We start from the raw sequence: 26,203 nt of genomic DNA, 5'->3' as shown, positions 1-26,203 counted from the left end.
CAACAGCTATTTCAGACACTGCAACTATTTCTCCATCCACCATTACCTCAGAATCGACAACTTCAAGCACTGAAAATGTCTCAACAACAGCAGCGACTTCTGCATTGTCAACAACACCATTTACATCAGCGACTGCAACAACTTCCAGTATCCTAACGTTGGAAACATCAGGAGCGACATCTCCGTTTTCTTCGACAACAGCTATTTCAGACACTGCAACTATTTCTCCATCCACCATTACCTCAGAATCGACAACTTCAAGCACTGAATCTGTCTCAACAACAGCAACAACGTCTCCATTGTCAACAATACCTTTCACATCTCCGACTACAACGTTTTCTTCCACAACACCTATGTCAGACACTACAACTAATTCTCCATCCACCATTACCTCAGAATCGACAACTTCAAGCACTGAATCTGTCTCAACAACAGCAACAACGTCTCCATTGTCAACACTACCTTTCACATCTCCGACTACAACGTTTTCTTCCACAACACTTATGTCAGACACTACAACTATTTATCCATCCACCATTACCTCAGAATCGACAACTTCAAGCACTGAAACTGTCTCAACAGCAGCAGCAACTTCTGCATTGTCAACAACACCATTTACATCAGCGACTGCAACAACTTCCAGTATTCTAACGGTGGCAACATCAGGAGCGACATCTCCATTGTCGACAACATCAATAACATCACCAACAGCGCCGTTTTCTTCGACAACACCTACAGCAGACACTGCCACGATTTCCACATCCACCATTACCTCAGAAGCAACAACTTCAAGTACTGAAACGATTTCAACAGCCGCAACATATCCATTGTCAACAACACCTTTCACATCAGCGACTGCAAGAACTTCCAATATAGAAACGATGTCAACATCAGGTGCAACTTCTCCATTGTCAACAACATCATTCACATCACCAACATCACCGATTTCTTTGACAGCACCTATTTCAGACACGACAACTATTTCTTCATCCACCATTATCTCAGAATCGACAACTTCGAACACTGAATCTGTCTCAACATCAGAAATAACGTCTCCATTGTCAACAACACCAGTCACATCTCCGACTACAACGTTTTCTTCCACAACACCTATGTCAGACACTACAACTATTTATCCATCCACCATTACCTCAGAATCGACAACTTCAAGCACTGAAACTGTCTCAACAGCAGCAGCAACTTCTGCATTGTCAACAACACCATTTACATCAGCGACTGCAACAACTTCCAGTATCCTAACGGTGGAAACATCAGGAGCAACATCTCCGTTTTCTTCGACAACAGCTATTTCAGACACTGCAACTATTTCTCCATCCACCATTACCTCAGAATCGACAACTTCAAGCACTGAAACTGTCTCAACAACAGCAGCGACTTCTGCATTGTCAACAACACCATTTACATCAGCGACTGCAACAACTTTCAGTATCCTAACGGTGGAAACATCAGGAGCGACATCTCCGTTTTCTTCGACAACAGCTATTTCAGACACTGCAACTATTTCTCCATCCACCATTACCTCAGAATCGACAACTTCAAGCACTGAATCTGTCTCAACAGCAGCTACGTCTCCATTGTCAACAACACCATTTACATCTCCTACTACAACGTTTTCTTCCACAACACCTATGTCAGACACTACAACTAATTCTCTATCCACCATTACCTCAGAATCGACAACTTCAAGCACTGAATCTGTCTCAACAACAGCAACAACGTCTCCATTGTCAACAATACCTTTCACATCTCCGACTACAACGTTTTCTTCCACAACACCTATGTCAGACACTACAACTATTTATCCATCCACCATTACCTCAGAATCGACAACTTCGAGCACTGAAACTGTCTCAACAGCAGCAGCAACTTCTCCATTGTCAACAACAACATTAACATCAACGACTGCAACAACTTCCAGTATTCTAACGGTGGCAACATCAGGAGCGACATCTCCATTGTCGACAACATCAATAACATCACCAACAGCGTTGTTTTCTTCGACAACACCTACGGCTGACACTGCAACAATTTCCACATCCACCATTACCTCAGAAGCAACAACTTCAAGTACTGAAACGATTTCAACAGCCGCAACATCTCCATTGTCAACAACACCTTTCACATCAGCGACTGCAAGAACTTCCAATATAGAAACGATGTCAACATCAGGTGCAACTTCTCCATTGTCAATAACATCATTCACATCACCAACATCACCGATTTCTTTGACAACACCTATTTCCGAAACTACAACTATATCTCCATCCACCATTATCTCAGAATCAACAACTTTGAGCACTGAATCTGTCTCAACGGCAGCAACAACGTCTCCATTGTCAACGACACTATTCACATCTCCGAGTACAACGATTTCTTCCACAACACCTATGTCAGACACTACAACTATTTCTCCATCCACCATTACCTCAGAATCGACAACTTCAAGCACTGAATCTGTCTCAACAACAGCAACAATGTCTCCATTTTCAACAACAACATTAACATCAACGACTGCAACAACTTCCAGTATTCTAACGGTGGCAACATCAGGAGCGACATCTCCATTGTCGACAACATCAATAACATCACCAACAGCGTCGTTTTCTTCGACAACACCTACGGCTGACACTGCAACAATTTCCACATCCACCATTACCTCAGAAGCAACAACTTCAAGTACTGAAACGATTTCAACAGCCGCAACATCTCCATTGTCAACAACACCTTTCACATCAGCGACTGCAAGAACTTCCAATATAGAAACGATGTCAACATCAGGTGCAACTTCTCCATTGTCAACAACATCATTCACATCACCAACATCACCGATTTCTTTGACAGCACCTATTTCAGACACGACAACTATTTCTTCATCCACCATTATCTCAGAATCGACAACTTCGAACACTGAATCTGTCTCAACATCAGAAATAACGTCTCCATTGTCAACAACACCAGTCACATCTCCGACTACAACGTTTTCTTCCACAACACCTATGTCAGACACTACAACTATTTATCCATCCACCATTACCTCAGAATCGACAACGTCGAGCACTGAAACTGTTCCAAAAACAGCAGCAACGTCTCCATTTTTAACAACACCTATCACAACTCCGACTACAACGTTTTCTTCAACAACACCTATTTTACACACTCCAGCTATTTCTCTTCCACCATTACCTCAGAATCGACAACTTCGAGCACTGAAATTGTCTCAACAGCAGCAGCAACTTTTCCATTGTCAACAACAACATTTACATCAACGACTGCAACAACTTCCAGTATACTAACGTTGGCAACATCTGGAGCGACATCTTTATTATCGACAGCTTCATCTACATCACCAACATCACCGTTTTCTTCGACAACACCTACAGCAGACACTGCAATTGTTTCCCCATCCACAATTACCTCAGAATCGACAACTTCAAGCACTGAATCTGTCTCAACAGCATCAACAATTTCTCCATTTTCAACAAAATCGTTCACATCACCAACATCACTGTTTTCTTCGACAACAGACACTGCAACTGTTTCCCCATCTACAATTACCTCAGAATCGACAACTTCAAGCACTGAATCTGTCTCAACAGCAGCAACGTCTCCATTGTCAACAACACCATTCACATCTCCGACTACAACGTTGTCTTCCACAACACCTATGTCAGACACCACAATCATTTCTCCATCCACCATTACCTCAGAATCGACAACTTCAAGCACTGAAATTGTCTCAACAGCTGCAGCAACTTCCCCATTGTCCACAACACCATTTACATCAGCGCCTGCAACAACTTCCAGTATACTAACGGTTGCAACATCAGGAGCGACATCTCCATTGTCGATAGCATCGTCCACATCACCAACATCACCGTTTTTTTCGACAACACCTACAGCAGACACTGCAACTGTTTCCGCATCCACAATTGCCTCAGAATCGACAACTTCAAGCACTGAATCTGTCTCAACAGCAGCAACAACGTCTCCATTTTCAACAACATCATCCACATCACCAACATCACCGTTTTCTTCGACAACACCTACAGCAGACACTGCAACTATATCTCCATCCACCATTGCCTCAGAATCGACAACTTCAAGCACTGAATATGTCTCAACAGCAGCAACAACGTCTCCATTGTCAACAACACCATTCACATCTCCGACTACAACGTTGTCTTCCACAACACCTATGTCAGACACCACAACTATTTCTCCATCCACCATTACCTCAGAATCGACAACTTCAAGCACTGAAACTGTCTCAACAGCAGCAGAAACTTCCCCATTGTCAACAACACCATTTACATCAGCGACTGCAACAACTTCCAGTATACTAACGGTCGCAACATCAGGAGCGACATCTCTATTGTCGACAGCATCATCCACATCACCAACACCACCGTTTTCTTCCACAACACCTATTTCAGACACTACAACTATTTCTCCATCCACCATTTCCTCAGAATCGACAGCTTCAAGCACTGAATCTGTCTCAACAGCAACAACAACGTATCCATTGTCAGCAACATCATTCACATCTCCGACTACAACGTTTTCTTCAACAACACCTATGTCAGACACCACAACTATTTCTCCATCCACCATTACCTCAGAATCGACAACTTCAAGCACCGAATCTGTCTCAACAGCAGCAACAACGTCTTCATTACCAACAACATCATTCACATCACCAACATCACTGTTTTCTTCGACAACACCTATGTCAGATACTACAACTGTTTCCCCATCCACCATTACCACAGAATCGACAACTTCGAGCACTGAATCTGTCTCAACAGCAGCAACAACGTCTCCATTGTCGACAACATCATCCACATCACCAACATCACCGTTTTTTTCGACAACACCTATGTCAGATACCACAACTATTTCACCATCCATCATTACCTCAGAATCGACAACTTCAAGCACTGAAACTGTCTCAACAGCAGCAGCAACTTCCCCATTGTCAACAACACCATTTACATCAGCGACTGCAACAACTTCCAGTATACTAACGGTTGCAACATCAGGAGCGACATCTCCATTGTCGACAGCATCATCCACATCACCAACATCACCGTTTTCTTCTACAACACCTACAGCAGACATTGCAACTGTTTCCCCATCCACAATTACCTCAGAATCGACAACTTCAAGCACTGAATCTGTCTCAACAGCAGCAACGTCTCCATTGTCAACAACACCATTCACATCTCCGACTACAACGTTGTCTTCCACAACACCTATGTCAGACACCACAATCATTTCTCCATCCACCATTACCTCAGAATCGACAACTTCAAGCACTGAAATTGTCTCAACAGCTGCAGCAACTTCCCCATTGTCCACAACACCATTTACATCAGCGCCTGCAACAACTTCCAGTATACTAACGGTTGCAACATCAGGAGCGACATCTCCATTGTCGATAGCATCGTCCACATCACCAACATCACCGTTTTTTTCGACAACACCTACAGCAGACACTGCAACTGTTTCCGCATCCACAATTGCCTCAGAATCGACAACTTCAAGCACTGAATCTGTCTCAACAGCAGCAACAACGTCTCCATTTTCAACAACATCATCCACATCACCAACATCACCGTTTTCTTCGACAACACCTACAGCAGACACTGCAACTATATCTCCATCCACCATTACCTCAGAATCGACAACTTCAAGCACTGAATCTGTCTCAACAGCAGCAACAACGTCTCCATTGTCAACAACACCATTCACATCTCCGTCTACAACGTTGTCTTCCACAACACCTATGTCAGACACCACAACTATTTCTCCATCCACCATTACCTCAGAATCGACAACTTCAAGCACTGAAACTGTCTCAACAGCAGCAGAAACTTCCCCATTGTCAACAACACCATTTACATCAGCGACTGCAACAACTTCCAGTATACTAACGGTCGCAACATCAGGAGCGACATCTCTATTGTCGACAGCATCATCCACATCACTAACACCACCGTTTTCTTCCACAACACCTATTTCAGACACTACAACTATTTCTCCATCCACCATTCCCTCAGAATCGACAACTTCAAGCACTGAATCTGTCTCAACAGCAACAACAACGTATCCATTGTCAGCAACATCATTCACATCTCCGACTACAACGTTTTCTTCAACAACACCTATGTCAGACACCACAACTATTTCTCCATCCACCATTACCTCAGAATCGACAACTTCAAGCACCGAATCTGTCTCAACAGCAGCAACAACGTCTCCATTTCCAACAACATCATTCACATCACCAACATCACTGTTTTCTTCGACAACACCTATGTCAGATACTACAACTGTTTCCCCATCCACCATTACCACAGAATCGACAACTTCGAGCACTGAATCTGTCTCAACAGCAGCAACAACGTCTCCATTGTCGACAACATCATCCACATCACCAACATCACCGTTTTTTTCGACAACACCTATGTCAGATACCACAACTATTTCACCATCCATCATTACCTCAGAATCGACAACTTCAAGCACTGAAACTGTCTCAACAGCAGCAGCAACTTTCCCATTGTCAACAACACCATTTACATCAGCGACTGCAACAACTTCCAGAATACTAACGGTTGCAACATCAGGAGCGACATCTCCATTGTCGACAGCATCATCCACATCACCAACATCACCGTTTTCTTCTACAACACCTACAGCAGACATTGCAACTGTTTCCCCATCCACAATTACCTCAGAATCGACAACTTCAAGCACTGAATCTGTCTCAACTGCAGCAACGTCTCCATTGTCAACAACACCATTCACATCTCCGACTACAACGTTGTCTTCCACAACACCTATGTCAGACACCACAATCATTTCTCCATCCACCATTACCGCAGAATCGACAACTTCAAGCACTGAAATTGTCTCAACAGCTGCAGCAACTTCCCCATTGTCCACAACACCATTTACATCAGCGCCTGCAACAACTTCCAGTATACTAACGGTTGCAACATTAGGAGCGACATCTCCATTGTCGATAGCATCATCCACATCACCAACATCACCGTTTTTTTCGACAACACCTACAGCAGACACTGCAACTGTTTCCGCATCCACAATTGCCTCAGAATCGACAACTTCAAGCACTGAATCTGTCTCAACAGCAGCAACAACGTCTCCATTGTCAACAACACCATTCACATCTCCGACTACAACGTTGTCTTCCACAACACCTATGTCAGACACCACAACTATTTCTCCATCCACCATTACCTCAGAATCGACAACTTCAAGCACTGAAACTGTCTCAACAGCAGCAGAAACTTCCCCATTGTCAACAACACCATTTACATCAGCGACTGCAACAACTTCCAGTATACTAACGGTCGCAACATCAGGAGCGACATCTCCATTGTCGACAGCATCATCCACATCACCAACACCACCGTTTTCTTCCACAACACCTATTTCAGACACTACAACTATTTCTCCATCCACCATTCCCTCAGAATCGACAACTTCAAGCACTGAATCTGTCTCAACAGCAACAACAACGTATCCATTGTCAGCAACATCATTCACATCTCCGACTACAACGTTTTATTCAACAACACCTATGTCAGACACCACAACTATTTCTCCATCCACCATTACCTCAGAATCGACAACTTCAAGCACCGAATCTGTCCTAAAAGCAGCAACAACGTCTCCATTACCAACAACATCATTCACATCACCAACATCACTGTTTTCTTCGACAACACCTATGTCAGATACTACAACTGTTTCCCCATCCACCATTACCACAGAATCGACAACTTCGAGCACTGAATCTGTCTCAACAGCAGCAACAACGTCTCCATTGTCGACAACATCATCCACATCACCAAGATCACCGTTTTTTTCGACAACACCTATGTCAGATACCAAAACTATTTCACCATCCATCATTACCTCAGAATCGACAACTTCAAGCACTGAATCTGTCTCAACAGCAGCAACAACGTCTCCATTGTCAACAACACCATTCACATCTCCGACTACAACGTTGTCTTCCACAACACCTATGTCAGACACCACAACTATTTCTCCATCCACCATTACCTCAGAATCGACAACTTCAAGCACTGAAACTGTCTCAACAGCAGCAGAAACTTCCCCATTGTCAACAACACCATTTACATCAGCGACTGCAACAACTTCCAGTATACTAACGGTCGCAACATCAGGAGCGACATCTCCATTGTCGACAGCATCATCCACATCACCAACACCACCGTTTTCTTCCACAACACCTATTTCAGACACTACAACTATTTCTCCATCCACCATTCCCTCAGAATCGACAACTTCAAGCACTGAATCTGTCTCAACAGCAACAACAACGTATCCATTGTCAGCAACATCATTCACATCTCCGACTACAACGTTTTCTTCAACAACACCTATGTCAGACACCACAACTATTTCTCCATCCACCATTACCTCAGAATCGACAACTTCAAGCACCGAATCTGTCTCAAAAGCAGCAACAACGTCTCCATTACCAACAACATCATTCACATCACCAACATCACTGTTTTCTTCGACAACACCTATGTCAGATACTACAACTGTTTCCCCATCCACCATTACCACAGAATCGACAACTTCGAGCACTGAATCTGTCTCAACAGCAGCAACAACGTCTCCATTGTCGACAACATCATCCACATCACCAAGATCACCGTTTTTTTCGACAACACCTATGTCAGATACCAAAACTATTTCACCATCCATCATTACCTCAGAATCGACAAGTTGAAGCACTGAAACTGTCTCAACAGCAGCAGCAACTTCCCCATTGTCAACAACACCATTTACATCAGCGACTGCAACAACTTCCAGTATACTAACGGTCGCAACATCAGGAGCGACATCTCCATTGTCGACAGCATCATCCACATCACCAACACCACCGTTTTCTTCCACAACACCTATTTCAGACACGACAACTATTTCTCCATCCACCATTCCCTCAGAATCGACAACTTCAAGCACTGAATCTGTCTCAACAGCAACAACAACGTATCCATTGTCAGCAACATCATTCACATCTCCGACTACAACGTTTTCTTCAACAACACCTATGTCAGACACCACAACTATTTCTCCATCCACCATTACCTCAGAATCGACAACTTCAAGCACCGAATCTGTCTCAACAGCAGCAACAACGTCTCCATTTCAAACAACATCATTCACATCACCAACATCACTGTTTTCTTCGACAACACCTATGTCAGATACTACAACTGTTTCCCCATCCACCATTACCACAGAATCGACAACTTCGAGCACTGAATCTGTCTCAAGAGCAGCAACAACGTCTCCATTGTCGACAACATCATCCACATCACCAACATCACCGTTTTTTTCGACAACACCTATGTCAGATACCACAACTATTTCACCATCCATCATTACCTCAGAATCGACAACTTCAAGCACTGAAACTGTCTCAACAGCAGCAGCAACTTCCCCATTGTCAACAACACCATTTACATCAGCGACTGCAACAACTTCCAGTATACTAACGGTTGCAACATCAGGAGCGACATCTCCATTGTCGACAGCATCATCCACATCATCAACATCACCGTTTTCTTCGACAACACCTACGGCAGACACTGCAACGATTTCCACATCCACCGTTACCTCAGAAGCAGCAACTTCAAGTACTGAAAGAGTTTCAACAGCCGCAACATCTCCATTGTCAACAACACCTTTCACATCAACGACTGCAAGAACTTCAAATATAGAAACGATATCAACATCAGGTGCATATTCTCCATTGTCAACAACATCATTGACATCACCAACATCACCGTTTTCTTCTACAACACCTATTTCAGACACTACAACTATTTCTCCATCCACCATTCCCTCAGAATCGACAACTTCAAGCACTGAATCTGTCTCAACAGCAGCAACAATGTCTCCATTGTCAGCAACATCATTCACATCTCCGACTACAACGTTTTCTTCAACAACACCTATGTCAGACACCACAACTATTTCTCCATCCACCATTACCTCAGAATCGACAGCTTCAAGCACCGAATCTGTCACAACAGCAGCAACAACGTCTCCATTTTCAACAACATCATTCACATCACCAACATCACTGTTTTCTTCGACAACACCTATGTCAGACACTACAACTGTTTCCCATCCACCATTACCACAGAATCGACAACTTCGAACACTGAAACTGTCTCAAGAGCAGCAGCAACTTCCCCATTGTCAACAACACCATTTATATCAGCGACTGCAACAACTTCCAGAATACTAACGGTTGCAACATCAGGACCGACATCTCCATTGTCGACAGCATCATCCACATCACCAACATCACCGTTTTCTTCGACAACACCTACAGCAGACACTGCAACTATTTCTCCATCCACCATTACCTCAGAATCGACAACTTCGAGCACTGCATCTGTCTCAACAGCAGCAACAACGTCTCCATTGTCGACAGCATCAACCACATCACCAACATCACCGTTTTCTTCGACAACACCTATGTCAGATACCACAACTATTTCACCATCCATCATTACCTCAGAATCGACAACTTCAAGCACTGAAACTGTCTCAACAGCAGCAGCAACTTCCCCATTGTCAACAACACCATTTACATCAGCGACTGCAACAACTTCCAGTATAATAACGGTTGCAACATCAGGAGCGACATCTCCATTGTCGACAGCATCATCCACATCACCAACATCACCGTTTTCTTCGACAACACCTACAGCAGACACTGCAACTATTTCTCCATCCACCATTACCTCAGAATCGACAACTTCGAGCACTGCATCTGTCTCAACAGCAGCAACAACGTCTCCATTGTCGACAACATCATCCACATCACCAACATCACCGTTTTCTTCGACAACACCTACGGCAGACACTGCAACGATTTCCACATCCACCGTTACCTCAGAATCGACAACTTCAAGCACTGAATCTGTCTCAACAGCAGCAGCAACTTCCCCATTGTCAACAACACCATTTACATCAGCGACTGCAACAACTTCCAGTATACTAACGGTTGCAACAGCAGGAGCGACATCTCCATTGTCGACAGCATCATACACATCATCAACATCACCGTTTTCTTCGACAATACCAACGGCAGACACTGCAACGATTTCCACATCCACCATTACCTCAGAAGCAACAACTTCAAGTACTGAAACAGTTTCAACAGCCGCAACATCTCCATTGTCAACAACACCGTTCACATCAACGACTGCAAGAACTTCAAATATAGAAACGATATCAACATCAGGTGCATATTCTCCATTGTCAACAACATCATTGACATCACCAACATCACCGTTTTCTTCGACAACACCTACGGCAGACACTGCAACGATTTCCACATCCACCGTTACCTCAGAAGCAACAACTTCAAGTACTGAAACAGTTTCAACAGCCGCAACATCTCCATTGTCAACAACACCTTTCACATCAACGACTGCAAGAACTTCAAATATAGAAACGATATCAACATCAGGTGCATATTCTCCATTGTCAACAACAGCATTGACATTACCAACATCACCGTTTTCTTCCACAACACCTATTTCAGACACTACAACTATTTCTCCATCCACCATTCCCTCAGAATCGACAACTTCAAGCACTGAATCTGTCTCAACAGCAGCAACAACGTCTCCATTGTCAGCAACATCATTCACATCTCCGACTACAACGTTTTCTTCAACAACACCTATGTCCGACACCACAACTGTTTCCCCATCCACGATTACCACAGAATCGACAACTTAGAGCACTGAAACTGTCTCAACAGCAGCAGCAACTTCCCCATTGTCAACAAGACCATTTACATCAGCGACTGCAACAACTTCCAGTATACTAACGGTTGCAACATCAGGAGCGACATCTCCATTGTCGACAGCATCATCCACATCACCAACATCACCGTTTTTTTCGACAACACCTACAGCAGACACTGCAACTATTTCTCCATCCACAATTACCTCAGAATCGACAACTTCAAGCACTGAATCTGTCTCAACAGCAGCAACGTCTCCATTTTCAACAACATCACCCACATCACCAACATCACCGTTTTCTTCGACAACACCTACAGCAGACACTGCAACTATTTCTCCATCCACCATTACATCAGAATCGACAACTTCGAGCACTGAATCTGTCTCAACAGCAGCAACAACGTCTTCATTGTCGACAGCATCATCCACATCACCAACATCACCGTTATCTTCGACAACACCTACAGCAGACACTGCAACTATTTCTCCATCCACCATTACCTCAGAATCGACAACTTCGAGCACTGAATCTGTCTCAACAGCAGCAACAACGTCTCCATTTTCAACAACATCATCCACATCACCAACATCACCGTTTTCTTCGACAACACCTACAGCAGACACTGCAACTATTTCTCCATCCACCATTACCTCAGACTCGACAACTTCAAGCACTGAATCTGTCTCAACAGCAGCAGCAACTTCCCTATTGTCAACAACACCATTTACATCAGCGACTGCAACAACTTCCAGTATACTAACGGTTGCAACATCAGAAGCGACATCTCCATTGTCGACAGCATCATACACATCATCAACATCACCGTTTTCTTCGACAACATCTACGGCAGACACTGCAACGATTTCCACATCCACCGTTACCTCAGAAGCAACAACTTCAAGTACTGAAAGAGTTTCAACAGCCGCAACATCTCCATTGTCAACAACACCTTTCACATCAACGACTGCAAGAGCTTCAAATATAGAAACGATGTCAACATCAGGTGCATATTCTCCATTGTCAACAACATCATTGACATCACCGACTTCACCGTTTTCTTCCACAAAACCTATTTCAGACACTACAACTATTTCTCCATCCACCATTCCCTCAGAATCGACAACTTCAAGCACTGAATCTGTCTCAACAGCAGCAGCAACTTCCCCATTGTCAACAACACCATTTACATCAGCGACTGCAACAACTTCCAGTATACTAACGGTCGCAACATCAGGAGCGACATCTCCATTGTCGACAGCATCATCCACATCACCAAGATCACCGTTTTCTTCGACAACACCTACAGCAGACACTGCAACTATTTCTCCATCCACCATTACCTCAGATTCGACAACTTCGAGCACTGAATCTGTCTCAACAGCAGCAACAACGTCTCCATTTTCAACAACATCATCCACATCACCAACATCACCGTTTTCTTCGACAACACCTACAGCAGACACTGCAACTATTTCTCCATCCACCATTACCTCAGACTCGACAAATTCAAGCACTGAATCTGTCTCAACAGCAGCAGCAACTTCCCCATTGTCAACAACACCATTTACATCAGCGACTGCAACAACTTCCAGTATACTAACGGTTGCAACATCAGGAGCGATATCTCCATTGTCGACAGCATCATACACATCATCAACATCACCGTTTTCTTCGACAACACCTCGGGCAGGCACTGCAACGATTTCCACATCCACCGTTACCTCAGAAGCAACAACTTCATGTACTGAAACAGTTTCAACAGCTGCAACATCTCCATTGTCAACAACACCTTTCACATCAACGACTGCAAGAACTTCAAATATAGAAACGATATCAACATCAGGTGCATATTCTCCATTGTCCACAACATCATTGACATCACCCACTTCACCGTTTTCTTCCACAACACCTATTTCAGACACTACAACTATTTCTCCATCCACCATTCCCTCAGAATCGACAACTTCAAGCACTGAATCCGTCTCAACAGCAGCAGCAACTTCCCCATTGTCAACAACACCATTTACATCAGCGACTGCAACAACTTCCAGTATACTAACTGTCGCAGCATCAGGAGCGACATCTCCATTGTCAACAGCATCATCCACATCACCAACATCACCGTTTTCTTCGACAACACCTACAGTAGACACTGCAACTATTTCTCCATCCACCATTACCTCATAATCGACAACTTCGAGCACTGAATCTGTCTCAACAGCAGCAACAACGTCTAAATTTTCAACAACATCATCCACATCACCAACATCACCGTTTTCTTCGACAACACCTACAGCAGACACTGCAACTATTTCTCCATCCACCATCACGTCAGACTCGACAACTTCAAGCACTGAATCTGTCTCAACAGCAGCAGCAACTTCCCCATTGTCAACAACACCATTTACATCAGCGACTGCAACAACTTCCAGTATACTAACGGTTGCAACATCAGGAGCGACATCTCCATTGTCGACAGCATTATACACATCATCAACATCACCGTTTTCTTCGACAACACCTACGGTAGACACTGCAACGATTTCCACATCCACCGTTACCTCAGAATCGACAACTTCAAGCACTGAATCTGTCTCAACAGCAGCAACAACGTCTCCATTTTCAACATCATTCACCTCACCAACATCACTGTTTTCTTCGACAACACCTATGTCCGACACCACAACTGTTTCCCCATCCACCATTACCACAGAATCGACAACTTCGAGCACTGAAACTGTCTCAACAGCAGCAGCAACTTCCCCATTGTCAACAAGACCATTTACATCAGCGACTGCATCAACTTCCAGTATACTAACGGTTGCAACATCAGGAGCGACATCTCCATTGTCGACAGCATCATCCACATCACCAACATCACCGTTTTTTTCGACAACACCTACAGCAGACACTGCAACTATTTCTCCAACCACAATTACCTCAGAATCGACAACTTCAAGCACTGAATCTGTCTCAACAGCAGCAACGTCTCCATTTTCAACAACATCACCCACATCACCGTTTTCTTCGACAACACCTACAGCAGACACTGCAACTATTTCTCCGATTTAAAGCTTTCGTAACTGCAGGGATTCATCTTCTTGGTTCTTTCGGTAAAGTCACGTAGAAGGGAAGTAATAAAATAATAAAAATAAAACATAATAAAACAATTCTCACGACGTTTCAGCCACAACGCAAGCAGCCGTCCTCAGGCGAAGAATGAGAACATTATCAAGCTAGGAGCTTATATAGGTGTTGCGAGGAGGAGCGCCTTAACAAAAGAATGTGCATATGAAGAGGAATTTAGCATACCAATGGACAATGCGTAGGAGGTGGGCGGAGGGGTTTCAAAGTCCCATTATGCCCATGCATTATGCAGGATCAACAGCACCACGGGGGGGCGCAAGGAACAGCGTTAATAAAGGAAAGGAATGTTAGTGATATGTAGCTGCATTTACCAAACAACCACGTAGAAAACCAAAGTAAAAACTACATAAAAAACTAAAATATAAACTGAAACTTACTATACTCTACAATAAGCTGAGTTACTAACAACAAATAATAAATTACAATTCTACGTCGTAAGAAGTATATAATATACTTCCATCTAAACTTTATTCTCTTAGCATATACAGTACTATATACTGCCATAGATAAACCCAACATTAAATTATATACTGTATTGCTGTAAACCACCCTATACTTTATACATTTTAATATAACACTATGTATTATTCAACTCACCCTAATGTGTATCGAAATGGTTTATTACGTCCTTCCAATGATTGCTAAGCCTGAATCCATCTTCTCGGTTAAAATTGTCTCTGTGTTTGTATATGTGAATCGCCTCATGAACGAATCTCTCATGATAGCCAGATGGCTTGCAGAGAACCTCCGTCTTGGAAAAGTCAATGTCATGTGAGCCCACTGAGTTGTAACAGTGGTCTGCCACGGCTGAGGTGTTTGTCCTACCGTGTTTTAGATCAGCTTTATGTTCACGAATGCGGTCTGAGACGTGTCGTTTGGTTTCCCCAATGTAACTGCTACCACAGAGGCAACTTAGTTTGTAGACGCCAGATTCGTTCATGAGGCGATTCACATATACAAACACAGAGACAATTTTAACCGAGAAGATGGATTCAGGCTTAGCAATCATTGGAAGGACGTAATAAACCATTTCGATACACATTAGGGTGAGTTGAATAATACATAGTGTTATATTAAAATGTATAAAGTATAGGGTGGTTTACAGCAATACAGTATATAATTTAATGTTGGGTTTATCTATGGCAGTATATAGTACTGTATATGCTAAGAGAATAAAGTTTTGATGGAAGTATATTATATACTTCTTACGACGTAGAATTGTAATTTATTATTTGTTGTTAGTAACTCAGCTTATTGTAGAGTATAGTAAGTTTCAGTTTATATTTTAGTTTTTTATGTAGTTTTTACTTTGGCTTTCTACGTGGTTGTTTGGTAAATGCAGCTACATATCACTAACATTCCTTTCCTTTATTAACGCTGTTCCTTGCGCCCCCCCGTGGTGCTGTTGATCCTGCATAATGCATGGGCATAATGGGACTTTGAAACCCCTCCGCCCACCTCCTACGCATTGTCCATTGGTATGCTAAATTCCTCTTCATATGCACATTCTTTTGTTAAGGCGCTCCTCCTCGCAACACCTATATAAGCTCCTAGCTTGATAATGTTCTCATTCTTCGCCTGAGGACGGCTGCTTGCGTTGTGGCCGAAACGTCGTGAGAATTGTTTTATTATGTTTTATTTTTATTATTTTATTACTTCCCTTCTACGTGACTTTACCGAAAGAACCAAGAAGATGAATCCCTGCAGTCACGAAAGCTTTAAATCGAAATTTAACCGCCTCTACGGGGAGGGTTTCCACATAACTTTGAGATCTTTCAACAAGCTCCGGGATAAGAAGGCTCAGCTAATCGAGTCTCTCACCTTTCTGAAGAGATGCCGCGACTCTAAGGTAATACCAAACGCATTTACACTAACATCTGCTGCTGTAACTTCTTCTAATGCGTAACGAATTCTGTCTAGAACTAGCTTAGCTCTTATCTCAGAGAAAATCAGACTTACACGCACCGAACTAGATCAGTTAGACAAGACACTCTACAAATCACACTTATCTTTGAGTGCAACAATGTCCACATCGGATTGGGAACACGTGGAAAAAATGACTGCCTCTTCAGCTGCCGCTATGTCGACTAAATGTAAGGACAACTTGATTTCCAAATTCAACCGCCTCTCAAACAAGAAACCGGACCCACACATTGAAAAGCTAGATGTTAACAAAGTCGTAATTAATCGCAGTAACAGTCCTATTTCTGAAGGTTTGAAATCCGTTTTAGCTAAAGGACTAAACTTTGCAGTCACACCTAGACACATACCAGTTAATGATATAATTGCTCGAGTAGATGTAGCTCTCAAGGGCTTGAGTCACATCGCTGCAGACGTAGCAAGATCTGAAATCTCTGTAACCCTCAAAAACGCTAAGATGCCAGCGAGCAACATCAGCAAAGATGAGCGTTTTGAATTAGCTCAATTAAAAAAGAGGGATGACATTGTCATCCTCTCAGCCGACAAAGGCAATGCCACTGCCATCATGGACAAAATAGAATACAATAACAAAATTCAAGAACTACTCAACGATGGCAGCTATACAAAAATAAAAAGAGACCCCACCAACAGCCTCGTCTCCAAAACCAACAACATCATTTCTGCTTCAACCGCATTAATTGATCAGACCAAACAGTTCTCGTTGAAACCTTCTGCAGCCAGGCCACCAAGATTGTACGGCTTGCCAAAGATACATAAAGAAGATACACCTCTTCATCCCATTGTCTCTACTATCAACTCCCCCACTTACAAACTGGCTCGTTTTTTGTCCGAAATCCTACGGCCTTTCACTGGAAAAACCACCTCTGCAGTACTAAACTCTACTGACCTGGTATCGACAATCAAGGGGATTGCCCTGTCCCCAGACGACCTGCTTGTCAGTTTTGATGTGGTTTCCTTGTTCACCAAGGTGCCTGTGCCTGACACCATCGCAATCATTGAAGACTTGGTTCATCAAGGACTAAATGCTGGGGTACCCCCCCTGGTGAGACACTGCTTAACCAATACATACTTCACCTGGAATGGAACCTTCTACAAGCAAATTGAGGGCACCCCAATGGGCTCCCCCCTATCTCCGGTTGTAGCCAACATCTTCATGGATAAATTTGAGACGGACGCCATCCAGACTGCCACTCTACGCCCGACCTTATGGAAGAGGTACGTAGACGACACTTTTGTCATCTGGCCACATGGCCGGCCTGCTCTAGACCAATTTCTCGACCACATCAATTCCATACACCCAGCCATCAGATTCACCATGGAAGTCGAAAATGATGGCAAGCTACCCTTTTTGGATGTCCTAATCAAAAGGAGACCTGATGGTTCAATGAGCCACTCTGTCTACAGGAAAGCCACCCACACGGATGCTTATCTAAAACCGGATTCCCACCACCATCCATCCCAGAAGAATTCCCTCATCAAGACTCTATATCATAGAGCCCAATGCATCTCCGACCATGAACACATTTCCAGTGAACTCAAACACGTACGCCAAGCTCTTAAGGCTAATGGTTACTCCGACTACACAATCCGCAAAGCCATCACTCCAACCATCAAGAAAGATCCTGTTGAGGAGCCTTTCAAGACCATCACCTTACCCTACATTGCTGGGGTCACAAAAAAGATCTCCAAAATCCTGATTAAACACAAGATCCAGGTCCGATTCAACACAGTACATAAAATCCGTGATCTGGTACCATCTGTAAAAGATGTGATTCCAGACATACAGTACCCTGGCGTCTACAAACTAAGTTGCCTCTGTGGTAGCAGTTACATTGGGAAACCAAACGACACGTCTCAGACCGCATTCGTGAACATAAAGCTGATCTAAAACACGGTAGGACAAACACCTCAGCCGTGGCAGACCACTGTTACAACTCAGTGGGCTCACATGACATTGACTTTTCCAAGACGGAGGTTCTCTGCAAGCCATCTGGCTATCATGAGAGATTCGTTCATGAGGCGATTCACATATACAAACACAGAGACAATTTTAACCGAGAAGATGGATTCAGGCTTAGCAATCATTGGAAGGACGTAATAAACCATTTCGATACACATTAGGGTGAGTTGAATAATACATAGTGTTATATTAAAATGTATAAAGTATAGGGTGGTTTACAGCAATACAGTATATAATTTAATGTTGGGTTTATCTAAGGCAGTATATAGTACTGTATATGCTAAGAGAATAAAGTTTAGATGGAAGTATATTATATACTTCTTACGACGTAGAATTGTAATTTATTATTTGTTGTTAGTAACTCAGCTTATTGTAGAGTATAGTAAGTTTCAGTTTATATTTTAGTTTTTTATGTAGTTTTTACTTTGGTTTTCTACGTGATTGTTTGGTAAATGCAGCTACATATCACTAACATTCCTTTCCTTTATTAACGCTGTTCCTTGCGCCCCCCCGTGGTGCTGTTGATCCTGCATAATGCATGGGCATAATGGGACTTTGAAACCCCTCCGCCCACCTCCTACGCATTGTCCATTGGTATGCTAAATTCCTCTTCATATGCACATTCTTTTGTTAAGGCGCTCCTCCTCGCAACACCTATATAAGCTCCTAGCTTGATAATGTTCTCATTCTTCGCCTGAGGACGGCTGCTTGCGTTGTGGCCGAAACGTCGTGAGAATTGTTTTATTATGTTTTATTTTTATTATTTTATTACTTCCCTTCTACGTGACTTTACCGAAAGAACCAAGAAGATGAACTATTTCTCCATCCACCATTACCTAAGAATCGACAACTTCGAGCACTGAATCTGTCTCAACAGCAGCAACAACGTCTCCATTGTCGACAGCATCATCCACATCACCAACATCACCGTTGTCTTCGACAACACCTACGGCAGACACTGCAACTATTTCTCCATCCACCATTACCTCAGACTCGACAAATTCAAGCACTGAATCTGTCTCAACAGCAGCAGCAACTTCCCCATTGTCAACAACACCATTTACATCAGCGACTGCAACAACTTCCAGTATACTAACGGTTGCAACATCAGGAGCGACATCTCCATTGTCGACAGCATCATACACATCATCAACATCACCGTTTTCTTCGACAACACCTACGGTAGACACTGCAACGATTTCCACATCCACCGTTACCTCAGAAGCAACAACTTCAAGTACTGAAACAGTTTCAACAGCCGCAACATCTCCATTGTCAACAACACCTTTCACATCAACGACTGCAAGAACTTCAAATATAGAAACGATATCAACATCAGGTGCATATTCTCCATTGTCAACAACATCATTGACATCACCAACTTCACCGTTTTCTTCCACAACACCTATTTCAGACACTACAACTATTTCTCCATCCACCATTCCCTCAGATTCGACAACTTCAAGCACTGAATCTGTCTCAACAGCAGCAGCAACTTCCCCATTGTCAACAACACCATTTACATCAGCGACTGGAACAACTTCCAGTATACTAACGGTTGCAACATCAGGAGCGACATCTCCATTGTCGACAGCATCATACACATCATCAACATCACCGTTTTCTTCGACAACATCTACGGCAGACACTGCAACGATTTCCACATCCACCGTTACCTCAGAAGCAACAACTTCAAGTACTGAAAGAGTTTCAACAGCCGCAACATCTCCATTGTCAACAACACCTTTCACATCAACGACTGCAAGAACTTCAAATATAGAAACGATGTCAACATCAGGTGCATATTCTCCATTGTCAACAACATCATTGACATCACCGACTTCACCGTTTTCTTCCACAAAACCTATTTCAGACACTACAACTATTTCTCCATCCACCATTCCCTCAGAATCGACAACTTCAAACACTGAATCTGTCTCAACAGCAGCAACAACGTCTCCATTTTCAACAACATCATCCACATCACCAACATCACCGTTTTCTTCGACAACACCTACAGCAGACACTGCAACTGTTTCTCCATCCACCATTACCTCAGACTCGACAAATTCAAGCACTGAATCTGTCTCAACAGCAGCAGCAACTTCCCATTGTCAACAACACCATTTACATCAGCGACTGCAACAACTTCCAGTATACTAACGGTTGCAACATCAGGAGCGACATCTCCATTGTCGACAGCATCATACACGTCATCAACATCACCGTTTTCTTCGACAACACCTACGGTAGACACTGCAACGATTTCCACATCCACCGTTACCTCAGAAGCAACAACTTCAAGTACTGAAACAGTTTCAACAGCCGCAACATCTCCATTGTCAACAACACCTTTCACATCAACGACAGCAAGAACTTCAAATATAGAAACGATATCAACATCAGGTGCATATTCTCCATTGTCAACAACATCATTGACATCACCAACTTCACCGTTTTCTTCCACAACACCTATTTCAGACACTACAACTATTTGTCCATCCACCATTCCCTCAGATTCGACAACTTCAAGCACTGAATCTGTCTCAACAGCAGCAGCAACTTCCCCATTGTCAACAACACCATTTACATCAGCGACTGGAACAACTTCCAGTATACTAACGGTTGCAACATCAGGAGCGACATCTCCATTGTCGACAGCATCATACACATCATCAACATCACCGTTTTCTTCGACAACATCTACGGCAGACACTGCAACGATTTCCACATCCACCGTTACCTCAGAAGCAACAACTTCAAGTACTGAAAGAGTTTCAACAGCCGCAACATCTCCATTGTCAACAACACCTTTCACATCAACGACTGCAAGAACTTCAAATATAGAAACGATGTCAACATCAGGTGCATATTCTCCATTGTCAACAACATCATTGACATCACCGACTTCACCGTTTTCTTCCACAAAACCTATTTCAGACACTACAACTATTTCTCCATCCACCATTCCCTCAGAATCGACAACTTCAAGCACTGAATCTGTCTCAACAGCAGCAGCAACTTCCCCATTGTCAACAACACCATTTACATCAGCGACTGCAACAACTTCCAGTATACTAACGGTCGCAACATCAGGAGCGACATCTCCATTGTCGACAGCATCATCCACATCACCAAGATCACCGTTTTCTTCGACAACACCTACAGCAGACACTGCAACTATTTCTCCATCCACCATTACCTCAGAATCGACAACTTCGAGCACTGAATCTGTCTCAACAGCAGCAACAACGTCTCCATTTTCAACAACATCATCCACATCACCAACATCACCGTTTTCTTCGACAACACCTACAGCAGACACTGCAACTATTTCTCCATCCACCATTACCTCAGACTCGACAACTTCAAGCACTGAATCTGTCTCAACAGCAGCAGCAACTTCCCTATTGTCAACAACACCATTTACATCAGCGACTGCAACAACTTCCAGTATACTAACGGTTGCAACAGCAGGAGCGACATCTCTATTGTCGACAGCATCATACACATCATCAACATCACCGTTTTCTTCGACAATACCAACGGCAGACACTGCAACGATTTCCACATCCACTGTTACCTCAGAAGCAACAACTTCAAGTACTGAAACAGTTTCAACAGCCACAACATCTCCATTGTCAACAACACCTTTCACATCAACGACTGCAAGAACTTCAAATATAGAAACGATATCAACATCAGGTGCATATTCTCCATTGTCAACAACAGCATTGACATCACCAACATCACCGTTTTCTTCCACAACACCTATTTCAGACACTACAACTATTTCTCCATCCACCATTCCCTCAGAATCGACAACTTCAAGCACTGAATCTGTCTCAACAGCAGCAACAACGTCTCCATTGTCAGCAACATCATTCACATCTCCGACTACAACGTTTTCTTCAACAACACCTATGTCCGACACCACAACTGTTTCCCCATCCACCATTACCACAGAATCGACAACTTCGAGCACTGAAACTGTCTCAACAGCAGCAGCAACTTCCCCATTGTCAACAAGACCATTTACATCAGCGACTGCAACAACTTCCAGTATACTAACGGTTGCAACATCAGGAGCGACATCTCCATTGTCGACAGCATCATCCACATCACCAACATCACCGTTTTTTTCGACAACACCTACAGCAGACACTGCAATTATTTCTCCATCCACAATTACCTCAGAATCGACAACTTCAAGCACTGAATCTGTCTCAACAGCAGCAACGTCTCCATTTTCAACAACATCACCCACATCACCAACATCACCGTTTTCTTCGACAACACCTACAGCAGACACTGCAACTATTTCTCCATCCACCATTACCTCAGAATCGACAACTTCGAGCACTGAATCTGTCTCAACAGCAGCAACAACGTCTTCATTGTCGACAGCATCATTCACATCACCAACATCACCGTTATCTTCGACAACACCTACAGCAGACACTGCAACTATTTCTCCATCCACCATTACCTCAGAATCGACAACTTCGAGCACTGAATCTGTCTCAACAGCAGCAACAACGTCTCCATTTTCAACAACATCATCCACATCACCAACATCACCGTTTTCTTCGACAACACCTACAGCAGACACTGCAACTATTTCTCCATCCACCATTACCTCAGACTCGACAACTTCAAGCACTGAATCTGTCTCAACAGCAGCAGCAACTTCCCTATTGTCAACAACACCATTTACATCAGCGACTGCAACAACTTCCAGTATACTAACGGTTGCAACATCAGGAGCGACATCTCCATTGTCGACAGCATCATACACATCATCAACATCACCGTTTTCTTCGACAACATCTACGGCAGACACTGCAACGATTTCCACATCCACCGTTACCTCAGAAGCAACAACTTCAAGTACTGAAAGAGTTTCAACAGCTGCAACATCTCCATTGTCAACAACACCTTTCACATCAACGACTGCAAGAACTTCAAATATAGAAACGATGTCAACATCAGGTGCATATTCTCCATTGTCAACAACATCATTGACATCACCGACTTCACCGTTTTCTTCCACAAAACCTATTTCAGACACTACAACTATTTCTCCATCCACCATTCCCTCAGAATCGACAACTTCAAGCACTGAATCTGTCTCAACAGCAGCAGCAACTTCCCCATTGTCAACAACACCATTTACATCAGCGACTGCAACAACTTCCAGTATACTAACGGTCGCAACATCAGGAGCGACATCTCCATTGTCGACAGCATCATCCACATCACCAAGATCACCGTTTTCTTCGACAACACCTACAGCAGACACTGCAACTATTTCTCCATCCACCATTACCTCAGAATCGACAACTTCGAGCACTGAATCTGTCTCAACAGCAGCAACAACGTCTCCATTTTCAACAACATCATCCACATCACCAACATCACCGTTTTCTTCGACAACACCTACAGCAGACACTGCAACTATTTCTCCATCCACCATTACCTCAGACTCGACAACTTCAAGCACTGAATCTGTCTCAACAGCAGCAGCAACTTCCCTATTGTCAACAACACCATTTACATCAGCGACTGCAACAACTTCCAGTATACTAACGGTTGCAACAGCAGGAGCGACATCTCTATTGTCGACAGCATCATACACATCATCAACATCACCGTTTTCTTCGACAATACCAACGGCAGACACTGCAACGATTTCCACATCCACTGTTACCTCAGAAGCAACAACTTCAAGTACTGAAACAGTTTCAACAGCCACAACATCTCCATTGTCAACAACACCTTTCACATCAACGACTGCAAGAACTTCAAATATAGAAACGATATCAACATCAGGTGCATATTCTCCATTGTCAACAACAGCATTGACATCACCAACATCACCGTTTTCTTCCACAACACCTATTTCAGACACTACAACTATTTCTCCATCCACCATTCCCTCAGAATCGACAACTTCAAGCACTGAATCTGTCTCAACAGCAGCAACAACGTCTCCATTGTCAGCAACATCATTCACATCTCCGACTACAACGTTTTCTTCAACAACACCTATGTCCGACACCACAACTGTTTCCCCATCCACCATTACCACAGAATCGACAACTTCGAGCACTGAAACTGTCTCAACAGCAGCAGCAACTTCCCCATTGTCAACAAGATCATTTACATCAGCGACTGCAACAACTTCCAGTATACTAACGGTTGCAACATCAGGAGCGACATCTCCATTGTCGACAGCATCATCCACATCACCAACATCACCGTTTTTTTCGACAACACCTACAGCAGACACTGCAACTATTTCTCCATCCACAATTACCTCAGAATCGACAACTTCAAGCACTGAATCTGTCTCAACAGCAGCAACGTCTCCATTTTCAACAACATCACCCACATCACCAACATCACCGTTTTCTTCGACAACACCTACAGCAGACACTGCAACTATTTCTCCATCCACCATTACCTCAGAATCGACAACTTCGAGCACTGAATCTGTCTCAACAGCAGCAACAACGTCTTCATTGTCGACAGCATCATTCACATCACCAACATCACCGTTATCTTCGACAACACCTACAGCAGACACTGCAACTATTTCTCCATCCACCATTACCTCAGAATCGACAACTTCGAGCACTGAATCTGTCTCAACAGCAGCAACAACGTCTCCATTTTCAACAACATCATCCACATCACCAACATCACCGTTTTCTTCGACAACACCTACAGCAGACACTGCAACTATTTCTCCATCCACCATTACCTCAGACTCGACAACTTCAAGCACTGAATCTGTCTCAACAGCAGCAGAAACTTCCCTATTGTCAACAACACCATTTACATCAGCGACTGCAACAACTTCCAGTATACTAACGGTTGCAACATCAGGAGCGACATCTCCATTGTCGACAGCATCATACACATCATCAACATCACCGTTTTCTTCGACAACATCTACGGCAGACACTGCAACGATTTACACATCCACCGTTACCTCAGAAGCAACAACTTCAAGTACTGAAAGAGTTTCAACAGCCGCAACATCTCCATTGTCAACAACACCTTTCACATCAACGACTGCAAGAACTTCAAATATAGAAACGATGTCAACATCAGGTGCATATTCTCCATTGTCAACAACATCATTGACATCACCGACTTCACCGTTTTCTTCCACAAAACCTATTTCAGACACTACAACTATTTCTCCATCCACCATTCTCTCAGAATCGACAACTTCAAGCACTGAATCTGTCTCAACAGCAGCAGCAACTTCCCCATTGTCAACAA

At 43.3% G+C, this 26,203-nt stretch overlaps 1 protein-coding gene across 1 annotated transcript in view; it reads left to right on the top strand.

The window, feature by feature from the left end:
- LOC144942655 (uncharacterized) overlaps positions 1 to 26,203 on the top strand; it is a 91,765-nt gene that overhangs the window by 13,843 nt on the left and 51,719 nt on the right. Inside the window, exons 2-5 of the mRNA XM_078869453.1 lie at positions 739 to 806; positions 22,360 to 22,407; positions 22,702 to 22,761; positions 23,786 to 23,837. Coding sequence (XP_078725579.1) covers positions 739 to 806; positions 22,360 to 22,407; positions 22,702 to 22,761; positions 23,786 to 23,837 — 228 coding nt within the window. The remainder of the gene's footprint in view (positions 1 to 738; positions 807 to 22,359; positions 22,408 to 22,701; positions 22,762 to 23,785; positions 23,838 to 26,203) is intronic.

The sequence above is a fragment of the Lampetra fluviatilis genome, chromosome 28 (assembly GCF_964198595.1).
Source record: "Lampetra fluviatilis chromosome 28, kcLamFluv1.1, whole genome shotgun sequence".
NCBI lineage: Eukaryota > Metazoa > Chordata > Hyperoartia > Petromyzontiformes > Petromyzontidae > Lampetra > Lampetra fluviatilis.
Note: the sequence above shows the minus strand (reverse complement) of the source record. Positions and strands in the feature narration are given on the sequence as shown.